This window comes from Oryza glaberrima, chromosome 7 (assembly GCF_000147395.1).
Source record: "Oryza glaberrima chromosome 7, OglaRS2, whole genome shotgun sequence".
Classification (NCBI taxonomy): Eukaryota; Viridiplantae; Streptophyta; class Magnoliopsida; order Poales; family Poaceae; genus Oryza; species Oryza glaberrima.
Genome location: NC_068332.1, coordinates 20,984,905 through 20,996,011, shown reverse-complemented (window position 1 = coordinate 20,996,011; position 11,107 = coordinate 20,984,905). Strand labels below are relative to the sequence as shown.

At 58.2% G+C, this 11,107-nt stretch overlaps 1 protein-coding gene and 1 pseudogene across 1 annotated transcript; both read left to right on the top strand.

Moving 5' to 3' along the window:
- Positions 1 to 1,062: 1,062 nt before the first annotated feature.
- LOC127778978 (uncharacterized) lies at positions 1,063 to 4,582 on the top strand. The gene is made up of 2 exons (XM_052305625.1): positions 1,063 to 1,193; positions 1,272 to 4,582. Exon 2 carries the CDS (start codon positions 1,274 to 1,276, stop codon positions 4,469 to 4,471), a length of 3,198 nt encoding a protein of 1,065 aa, XP_052161585.1. The 5' UTR covers positions 1,063 to 1,193; positions 1,272 to 1,273; the 3' UTR covers positions 4,472 to 4,582.
- A 1,652-nt stretch (positions 4,583 to 6,234) lies between these two features.
- LOC127780573 (uncharacterized) lies at positions 6,235 to 9,466 on the top strand (annotated as a pseudogene).
- Positions 9,467 to 11,107: the final 1,641 nt, after the last annotated feature.

The following is an 11,107-nucleotide window of genomic DNA, read 5'->3' as shown; positions in this document are numbered from 1 at the left end:
TGAATCACGCCATTCCTGTTCGTTCCTAAGAACCAATATACTACGACATTGACAGGAGCTCCATTTCATATACAACACAGAAACCTCAAATGAGTGTTATAGTCAAGCGATCAGGTAATACGTTGAATTTTGCTGATAGACGACTTCTGATGTTTGGTATATAATGGAGAGCCACAGGAGATCACAGCACATCAGTATCCAGCTTTCTGTTTAATTATATCAGGTGCTATCTCTGAAGATCTTTTAGCCTTTTTTTTTTTTTTTTATCTTTCGAGTCACTAAGTCAAGTTTGGTGGGCGGCTTTCTTGCTTGTTATCCTGATCTGAGCACATTTCATCAATTCATCTGTGTGTCTGAAAGTCTGAATGTCTGATTCGATTCTGGAGATACACTGCGCAGGGAGCACCGGCGGGATGCCCTCCAAGACGGGTCCAACAAGCACATGCGCACATGCCGGCTGATTTGCCGATCAACTCCTGGACTTCGAACCGTACTGCCATCGAATATTGTTCATAGCCACTGACCACTTCAGTTCTTCGCTAAGTCAAATGCCAGCAAGTCCAATCCTGGTCGTAGGATAAGAGAAAATGATGGAACCCCAGCTCTGCTGTTCATGTTACTTCACTTAACGTTCGCTCAGGAAGATGAAACAGCGAATCATATGTGTTTCTCCTGTCCGTTCGCTCAGGCTTTCTGGACGCAGATCAACGTTCAACCGCAAGCTCAAGACGTCACGCAGTTCCATCGTTTGGGTCCAACTACGCAAGTTCCGGCGCTACACTGGCAGGTCTTCTTCCTGCTTTGCATGTGGGCTATTTGGAATCATCGACACCATGTTGTTTTCCGGGGGAAAAGCCCCTCGCTAAGAGCCTGCCTACAACGATGCATCACCGAGGCAGCTCTCTGGGCAGAGAACTTAACGGAAGATGATCGATTTGTAATCTCTGTTTGGAAACAAATCTTCTCCTCCCCCTTACAATCTATCAATCTTTTGTAATGAACTTCGTACCTCTAATTGCAATGACAAATTCAAGTGGGGAATCTCTCCACCCCCCCCCCCCCCCCCTATTTAGTCAAAAAAAAAAAACTTCACTTAACAGATCTGAGACAAGACAAGTGACTCATTGCAGAATCGTTGCAATTCTCACACAAAGGATTGCAGGGAAAAAAAAAATAAAATTCTAGGTTTTAAGGTAAGTCGATTGGGGTTGCAAAATTCTAGGTTTTAAGGTAAGTTGCCTCGTTTTAATTTTCCTTTCTATGTTTGGCAGCAATGGCGGCTGCCAAGGTGGTCGCCAACTTGCAGATTCTTGGCTTGTGTTTGCTCCATCTCTGCCTCGCCGCGTCCGCCGCCGCGTACTATCCGGACATGTTGCTGGAGACGTCGTTCATCCCACGCGACTACGCCCGCTACGCCGACGTCGCGCGGCGATGCCGGTCGGCGCTTGCCTCGGCCGACGAGCTGTCGCCGTTCGATCCCGTCGGCGCCGGCGTGCTGGCTCGCGATCTGTCCTTCGCCAATGGCGACTGGGGCCAGGACGCCGGCCGCGCGCCGCTGATGCCGTCGCAAGGTGGCGACTCGCCGTTCCTCCGCCTCGCGACCTTCGCCGTCACGCACATCGACACCGACGCGTTGCGGCGGCGGCGGCCCGCGATGTCCGCCGTCAACGTCAGCGGGGTGCTCAGCTTCACAATCACCCGCAACTGCTGCTGCTCGTCGGAGTATGCGGTGCCGCACCGGCAAGTGTCGCCGGAGTTCAAGTTCCTTCCCGGCGCTTCGAGGCTCACTATACTGTTCGAGGGCGTGTACACCGAGACGAGGTCGCCGGGTAACGACGACGACATCGGCGGCGGCGAGAGGGTGCTGTGCATGGTCGGGAACGGTGTTCTCCCCATGCGCGGCGGCGACAGCGCGGACCCGTGGGCCTGGGCGAGGAATGCCGGCGACGGCAGCTTCGAACCGCCGGTCATGGCCGACGGCAACATGGTGCTCATGCTACGGTACCCGAAGGTGCACACGTTAACGACCCGAGCGGTGCGTGGCGAGCTGACGAGCACGAGCGCCGCCTCGCACAATGCTTACTTCGACGCAGTCCGGCTGGTGTCGCGGATTGGCCAGTACTCCAGCTACCTGTTCCGGCCAGAACACGGCGAGCTCGCGGCCAACGGGTGCAGCACCAGCACGACGCGTCCCTTCGTCTGTGACGACGGCGTCGAGGGCAACTGCGCCGGCGACCTGCACGGAGGCGCCTCGTTCTGTGACATCCTCACCGAGTTATCTCCCGGTGACCATGGCGTGCTCGCCGTCGTCCCAAACTGGAACTGCAACTCCACCGACGAGTTCTGCAGCCGGCTAGGGCCGTTCCAGACCGGCGGCGGAGCCACGAACACGACGGACAGGATGCTCACCGGCTTCGCCATCGCGATGCAGGACCTCCGGTGCGAGCCGCACGGCGGCGAGAAGCCGGCCGCGAGGGTGTCGGCCGTGTTCCGTGCCGTGTCGCCGTGGGAGGACCAGCAGCTGGCGGTGAGGCGGACCGGTCTGGGCGGCGCGACGCTGTCGGCGGAGGGCGTGTGGAGGGCGTCGACTGGGCAGCTCTGCATGACGGGGTGCCTCGGCGTCATCGACGCCGCCGCCGTCGGCGACGAGGCGTGCCACTACCGCGTCTCGCTCCACGTCCCGACGACGTTCTCGATCCGCCGCCGCAGCATCATCGTGGGACAGATCACCGCCGGCGACGGCAGCCACTTCCCGCTCTCGTTCCACCAGAGCGTGCCTCCCAAACATCCATGGAACCGGTTCGGCCGCTCCGAGGCGTCGCTGCGCGTGGCGTACGACTACACGAAGGTCGAGAACGCCGGCGAGCTCCTCCGGAGGAGCGAGCCGTCCGGATTCCGGAGCAGCTCCATTGCAAAAGCACTAGTAAGCTATCCAAGGCAAGCCGGCGCCGCCGCCGCCGCCGCCGATGAGATGATGAGTCTCTCCGACCTCGCCGACGACCTGAGCCTCCACTTCCAACCCGGTCCAAGGCTGCCGTTCTTGCCGGAGCAGAAAGTGTGGCCGCAATGGCCGGTGTTACACCTCGATATGCTCTCTGTCGGGCCGCTCGTCGGAAGCTACTCGCCGCCGTTGCGGACATTGCCTAGTACGCCGGTGGCACGGGCTGAGATTGACGGCGGCGTGGAGCAACAGCAGCATCAGCTTCTGAACGTGTCCGCCGTGTTGAGCTTGTCCGGGAAGATGTTCGGCTGGAGTCCGGTGATGTCGCTGGAGGGCGTGTACAACCAGGAGGACGGCCGAATGTACCTGATCGGCTGCCGGAACGTCGAGGCGCCATGGCGAATCGTGTCGACGAGCAGAGACCTCGAAGACGGCATGGACTGTTCGATCGAGGTTAGGGTGGAGTACCCGCCGAAGACGACGCGGTGGCTGTTCAGCCCGACGGCGACGGCGTGCATCTCCAGCACGAGGGACGCCGGCGACCCGCTGCATTTCAACACGACCGAGCTGCGCACGACGCCGATCTCTTACCGCGGCGGGCGCCGCGACGCGCCGCCGGACACACTCACGGAGCAGACCATCGAGGGGCTCGTCTGCATCGCCATGCTGTCGGGCACCATCGCCGCCGCCGTCGGCCAGCTGCGCTACATCGCGTCCCACCCGGACGTCGCGCCGTACGTCTCCCTCGTCGCGCTCGGCGTCCAGGCCGTCGGCTACACCGCGACGCTGGTCACCGACGCCAAGATGCTCCCGGCGTGGCCGACGTACAACTACCGGATGTACGTCGGCCACCTCCACTGGAACATGGACTCCACCGTGAAGGCCCTCACCCTCGCCGCGCTCCTCCTCACGCTGCGCCTCGCGCAGAAGGTGCGGCGGTCGAGGGCCCGGGCGAGCGCGCGGTCGCCGGCCGAGCCGGGGCGCGTCCCGAGCGACGGCGCCGTGCTCCTGCGCAGCTCCGGCGTCTACCTTGCCGGCCTCGTCTTCGTCCTCGCCGTCCATGCCGTGGCCACGCACACCAGCTCGACGTCGAAGCAGGAGGTGTTCTTCGTTGAACAGAAAGCGGCAGCGGCGTCGCACGCGCCGCCGTCGTGCATGCGCACGAGGGGCGCCGTCGTGGAGCGCTACGTCGGCCTCGTGAAGGAGTGGTTCCTGCTGCCGCAGGTGATCGGCAACGCCGTGTGGCGCGTCAACTGCAAGCCCCTCAGGAACGCGTACTACGGCGGCGTCACCGCCGTGTGGATGCTGCCACACGTCTACCGCTATCTCCGGCCGCCGGAGGTGTACATCTACCGGCCCGAGGTGCAGGACGACGCCATGGCCTTCTACGCGAAGGCCACCGACGTGGTGGTGCCGGTCGTTGCTGTGGCGCTCGCCTTGTTGATCTACGTGCAGCAACGCTGGAACTACAAGATTGTTGGTTGGTCGTTGCTGAGAACGGAGCAGACAAAGGTGCAGCACGTCTACTGATCATGACAAGAACAGTGGTCTTTGTCGCTGTAGATTGTTTTAAGAATCGTCTAGAAGTAAAATAATTAGTGACTGTTTTTTTTTGTCGGGAATGCTAGGGGACAGGATACCGTTCCCCAACGGGATAGCTCCTCTCCATACGCGATTCTTATCCATACACTCACTTGCTACCGTCGTCGTCCCCCGCCGCTGCCGCGCCCGTCCCCGTCGCCTCCTCTGCCGCCGCCGCCGCCGTGCCCGTCCGCCACCGCCGCCACGCCCGTCCCCCGTCAACGCCGTCGCTGTCCCCCGCTGCCGCCGCGGCGTCCGTCCCCCGTCGACGCCGCCGTCACCGCCGCACCCATCCCCTACCACCGCCGCGCCCGTCCTATGCCGCCGCCGTCGCCGTCCTCGGGGTGCTCCTCTCCCAACGGGATGCCCAACTATATTCAGTAGGAATCACCTGATACCTGGTAGGTATCATCCGATACCTCGCAAGTATCACGTGATACATGGTAGAAATTATCTGATACCTCGCGAGTATCATGTGATACGTGGTAAAAATCGTCTGATACATAACAGGCATCGCATGATACCTCGTGAGTATCACGCGATACGTGGTTGAAATTATCTAATACTTGACAGGTTTCACATGATACCTCGCGAGTATCACGTGATACATGGTAGAAAATCGCATGATACCTGATAAGTATCACATGATACTTGCAGGTATCACATGAAACGTGTGTAGAATCGTCTGATATCTGATAGGTATCACACCTGATACCTACTCGGGATCATCCTGTTATGTAGAATCGTCTGATACCTGATAGGTATCACACCTGATACCTACTCGGGATCATCTAGTTCGAAAACAGGATACCGTTATATAGCAGCCCCTTTTTTTAAGAAGAGAATTAGTGACTGTTAACGACCCAAATTATGTCTAGATTTATGCCGCTATAGTAACCTTAACTTTGTCTCCTTCCCACCCCTCACAATAAGCCTTCGTCACCCTTGACTTGCTAGCGCCGGCAAGATCACAATGTCGGCCTCCGTCCCTCCCCCTCCCCCTCCCTCTCCCAACTCCTTCCTAACCTGGCAGTGTTCGATACTAGGAGTTGGGAACCATCACCTCCGCACGAAAAACGGAGCAATCCATTAGCGTATGATTAATTAAGTATTTGCTTTTTTAAAAAAATAGATTAATTTGATTTTTTAAAACAACTTTCGTATATATTTTTTTTAAAAAAATGTACCGTTTAACAGTTCGAAAAACATATGTGTAGAAAACGATTGAGAGGGATTGGGAACCTGGTGAATCGAATGCGGCCTCAAGCAGCAGTGTCAAGGTGTCCCTTCCCCGCTATCTTCCCATTTTCGGGCAGCTCTCGCCACTAGAGATGCCACTACCACCATCACCTACTATATTATAACCATATACTCTGACTTCTGTGCCAATACCCACCGCTCTCGTCTAACCCAACAGCTCTGGTAGGGCAACGCGCTCTCTATTTGTAGTATTATATTACTTGGGGGCCTCTGCAACTCTCGTTCCACTTCGATTCTATCTTTACTCCAATCAATTTTTTTTTGGAGTGCGTATCGCGTGGTTGAGTCTTTAAATATTGGCTAGAGACGATCGTGCAGCATGTGGTCAGAGATTGATCATAACTATCTTCAATCTCGGCTTAAAGATTCGGAGAAGATCATATCAGTAGCTCTTCTCGTTTCCAAGGATAACATGCTGCAGCCTGGAGAAGTCATAAGACAGCTTCAATCTTTCTTGGTGAAAGATTTGGAGCAGATTATGTCAATGTTCATTTGTAAGGTGTCCAATTATCCATTGTTATTTTCATCTCTCATAAACCCCAAAAAAAAACATCTTGCGGTTGCAGCAACAAGATCTCCGGAGCCGTCGATATGGGCACAAATTTGCTGTTTCTTCCAGAGTTCTTGCTGTATACGTGCATGATGGCATCATCATGTTTTGCTTACCAGTTCAACCCAAGCGAGGAAGCAGAGCACAGCTATCTTCGCTTTGCCGACGTCGAGCGGCAATGCCGGTCCGTGCTCACCTCGGCGTCCGAGCTCGCCGATAACGCGTACCGGGTCAAACGCGTGAAGCGTGAGCTATCCTTCGAGAAGGGCGACTGGCGCCAGGACGCCGGCACGGATCCGCTGGTGCCATTCGACGGCGGCGACGCGGCGGAGGATGGCCGCCGGCCGCCGCTGGACCCGCTCCGTCTCGCCACGTTCGTGGTCACGCATGTCGACGACGATGACGAGCGCCGTGCGCGCAATGCTGTCAACGTCAGTGGCCTCCTCGTCCTCACGATCTCCCGGACGAGCGCTTCACCGGAGATCGGGTACCACGTGCCGGTCGTGTCCTCGCCGGTGTTCGAGCTTTTGCCCGGCAGCACCAAGCTCAGGATTGTGTTTGAAGGCGTGTACACGGAGGCAGCGAGGTCCGGCAATGGCGGCGGCGAGAGGGTGTTGTGCATGGTCGGGGCCGGCGTTCTCCCAACGCGCGGCGCCGACGGTGCCGATCCGTGGGGCTGGGCCAAGAACTCCGGCCGTGCTGGCTTCCAGCCGCCGGTCGCCACCGACGAGAGCATGCTGCTCGTGCTACGTTACCCGAAGGAGCTTACACTGACGACCCGAGCGGTGGTCGGCGAGATGAGGAGCACACGCGCCATGTCGGACGCCGCCTACTTCGACACGGTGAAGCTCGTGTCCGGGTCCACCTGGAACCGCCAGTACGAGTTCCGGCGCCCCGAGGAGCTTGCTGCGGCCGCCGGGACGTGCAGGCCGCTCACCTCGAGCGACGACGGCGGCAACCGCGCGAGGGATCTGTACAAGGGCAGGCATCTGTGCGACGTCCTGGAACGCTACATCCATGGCGTGATCACCGCGCGCCCAACCTGGCGCCACTGCAACTCGACGGCGACGGGCGCGCCGTGCCCGTTCGAGATGGACCGCGCAGAGGACGCCGCCATCGTCGGCATCGTACTGCACGACCTCCGGTGCCTGGGGTACGACCTCGACATGGCCGGCAACCCCGGGGGCGTGAAGGTGTCCGTCGTGTTCCGCGCCCTGTCTCCACGGGAGCACTGGTACACGGCGGTGCAGCGCACGGCGCTGAGCGGGGCGACGCTGTCGGCCGAGGGCGTGTGGAACGCGTCGGCAGGGGAGGTGTCCATGGTGGCATGCCGCGGCATCGGCGGCAAGGCGTGCCACTTCCGGGTGTGCCTGTCCTTCCCGGCGACGTTCTCCATCACCGGCCGCGACATGATGCTCGGAGAGATAACCACCGTCGACGTCAACGAAACCGGCGGCGGCGCACGCTCCTCGCTGTCGTTCCGGCAGCGCATGCCTCCGCCACGGCTGCAGAGATGCGTCTCCGGTATACTGCCAGTGGTATACAGGTACAACTACACGAAGGTCAAGCTCGCCGGCGAGTTTCTCCGGAGGAACTCGTCGCCGTCCGACTTGAGGGAGATCATTGCGAGGTCTCTACCCTTGAGCTATCCAAACTGCGGCGGCAATGGCGATGGCAAGAGAAGCCTGGCCGACCTCGCCGACAGGCTCACGCTCCGGTTCACGGCGATGCCAAGCTTGTTCTCCCCTCCTGGATGGATGGAGCGGCCGGTCCTTCACCTCGAGGTCTTCTTCCTCGGCCAGCTGATCGAACGATTCATGCCAGCATCCGACGATGCCACCACGAGATCAAGCGCAATACCCGGCGATGAGCCCTGCTAGCAAGAGCAGCGGCTACTGAACGTGTCGGCGGAGCTCACCATCTTCGGCGACCTTCGTGTTGCGAGCTCTGCGATGTCGCTGGAGGGCGTGTACGATCGAGAGGATGGCCGGATGTACCTGATAGGCTGCCGGGATGTCCATCATCTCCCATGGCGAAGCTCGTCGGCGAGAAGGGAACTCGAGCTCAAAGAAGGAATGGACTGTTCGATCGAGGTGAAAGTGGAGTACCCGCCGCCGACGACGCACTGGTTCGTCAGGTCGACGGCGAGGGTTCAGATCGCGAGCACAAGGGTCGCCGGCGACGACCCGCTGCACTTCGATACGGTGAAGCTCAGGGCCCAGCCGGTCCGATATCCGCGGCGGTGGCCGGACTTCGTCTCCAGAGCAATCGTCGACAGTGTCCTTTGTGTCGTGTTGCTGATGGCCACCATCCCCGCCGCGCTCTGTCAGCTGCACCACCTCAAGCACCACGCCGACGTCGCGCCGTACGTCTCCCTCGTCATGCTCGGCGTCCAAGCTCTCGGGCTCGTCATGCCGCTCTTCGCCGGCATGGAGGCGCTACTGGCACGGGTCACCTTGCAGCCGGAGCTTGACACCACCAGGCCGCTGCCTCCCCCGGGTTCCTCCTACATGCTCGATTACAACCCGCCGTACCAGGCCGTCGACCGGACGGCGAAGATCCTCGCCGTCGCCGCGTTCTTGCTCACCCTGTGCATCGCGTGGAAGGTGCGGCGGTCGAGGGCGCGCCTGCTGGCCCGCTCGTCGGGCGAGGCGGCGCGCGTGCCGAGTGACGGCAAGGTGTTCGTCTACTGCTCCAGCGCGCACCTGGCCCTGTTCGTGGTCGTCCTCGCGCTGAACAGCAGCCGCGACGCCACCGTCGAGCAGCACGTCGGACTGATGCAGGACATGTTCCTCCTCCCGCAGGTGATCGGCAACGCCGCGTGGCGCGTCAACTGCAAGCCCCTCGCGGGGAGCTTCTACGTCGGCATCACCGCCGCGCGCCTGCTCCCGCGCGCGTACGACCTCGTGCGCCCCACGCCGGTGGCGGACGTGTTCTCCGACGACGTCCACGCGTCAGAGACAGCGAGCGCCATCAGCCGGGAGGGCTTCTTCCCCAGGGCCGGCGACGTGGTGATGCCGCTCGCCGCCGTCTCGCTCGCTGGCGCGGTGTTCGTCCAGCAGCGGTGGAACTACGCCATTGTCAGTAGGATGGGCAACTCATCACAGCAGCAGAAGTTGCATCACATCTTCTAATGCACAGGAGACATCACTTCTTGGGCTATATATGAGCCTTAATGGGCCCAAAATTACTGATGGGCCGTAATGAGCCGAATAATACTGATGGGCCAACAGATTACAGTATGGGCTGGGGTGACATGGCATGTGTTTTCCATGGTCTCCGGTCAAACCTCCGAGCGGGGGATCCGGCACACGGTCAACGGCGGACTAAAAGCAGGTACAATAACGTGATTAAGCTGGCTCCAAATTTTCTCTCACCTTTCTAATTCTAGATTAAGCTAGCAAAATTGAAGAGAGAGAAAAGAGCAGGCGCTTAACCTGGCGCCGGGCGATAGCGCTGCATCCGATGCCGTATCGCTCGCATGCAGCCCACGAAGGCGATTAAAAACGCGTTATGTGGGTTCCACAAGAAAAATCCCTGATCCCCTCCTCCACCGCAACCACCGAAAATCCCCTCGCTCCGCCGCCCCTCCCTGTGCGTTCCTCTTCTCTCCCTGCGAGCGCATCTTCTCCGCTCCTGCGCGCGAAATCTTCTCCACCCCCTTGCGCGCGAAATTGCCGGCGACGCCTCGTGTTCCTCTCCCTCTTCTGCTTGTGCGCGCGAAATCGCCGGCGCCTCGTGTTCTTCTTCTATAGCCCCGCCGCACGCCAGCCCTCCGCCATTGCCTCTCTCTGATCCCGCCAAATCTTGCCCCCGATGCGCGCGAAAATGCCTCCCTCCTGCCAAATCGAAGCCAAATTGATGCCCAACAATCTCCCCAGCCGGCTCCACGAAAACCCCCATTCATCATCCACCCCTCCCAATCTTCTAGTTCTTCCTACCCCTCCCAATCTTCCTATCCAGTGCTCACAAAATCACCGCCCCCAGGCTCGCTGCCTCTTTTGCTCCGCCCGCACGCCAATCCCTAGTTCTTCAACCCATGTCTCGCCGGACAAAGAGGGAGGTTGCGCCGCCTCCTCGAACCACCGCAAGCTCTTCTTGTACTCGAGGTGTTCCTGCGTCATCGGCAATACCATATCCATATGGAGGTCCTGTGCCATCTGGAGTGCCATATTCATATCAGCCGTCGAGCTCCTTTCCGCCTGGTTGGTTTGCCACAACACTGTCACAAGCCATGGCCAGCTCATCCGCTGATCTGATTGGTGGTGGCATTGGTGCTTGCCCTCCCCCTGCAGCCGGCGTGATGGATGTGCATCCTGATCTTGAAGGATGGTAAGCAATTTATATAAGACGAGCCCTTTTAATTTTATCTGTCAGGAATTGCTGTTGTTTGTATGTTTGGTTGTCATATATAGATATCAATAGTTGGATTTGTTGACTGTGAGATTGCAACTGCTATTAAGTAATGTGGATTCTCAAGTTGATTAGTATTGACAGGGGCGGATCCAGTATTTTTGATCAATGGTGTCAGCATAAACTCTAATAAGAAGCTTGATTTCTAAGTTATTGATCGATTGTTGAAATTAATTTATACTACACTGAATTAAATTATTGATCAATTTCTAAGTTATTGATCGATTGTTGAAATTAAATTATACTACACTGAATTAAAGTTATTAGATACACATGTAAAAAAATAGCACCGCCACTAATTTGTTTTTACTTAACCTGATGCGAGGAAGAAAATTAGAAGCTCCAGGCCCTGGCAAGCAGTT

What these genes read in the sequence shown, in the direction of transcription:
- LOC127778978 (XM_052305625.1), top strand. Translation starts at nt 1,274, where the DNA reads ATGGCGGCTGCCAAGGTGGTCGCCAACTTGCAGATTCTTGGCTTGTGT.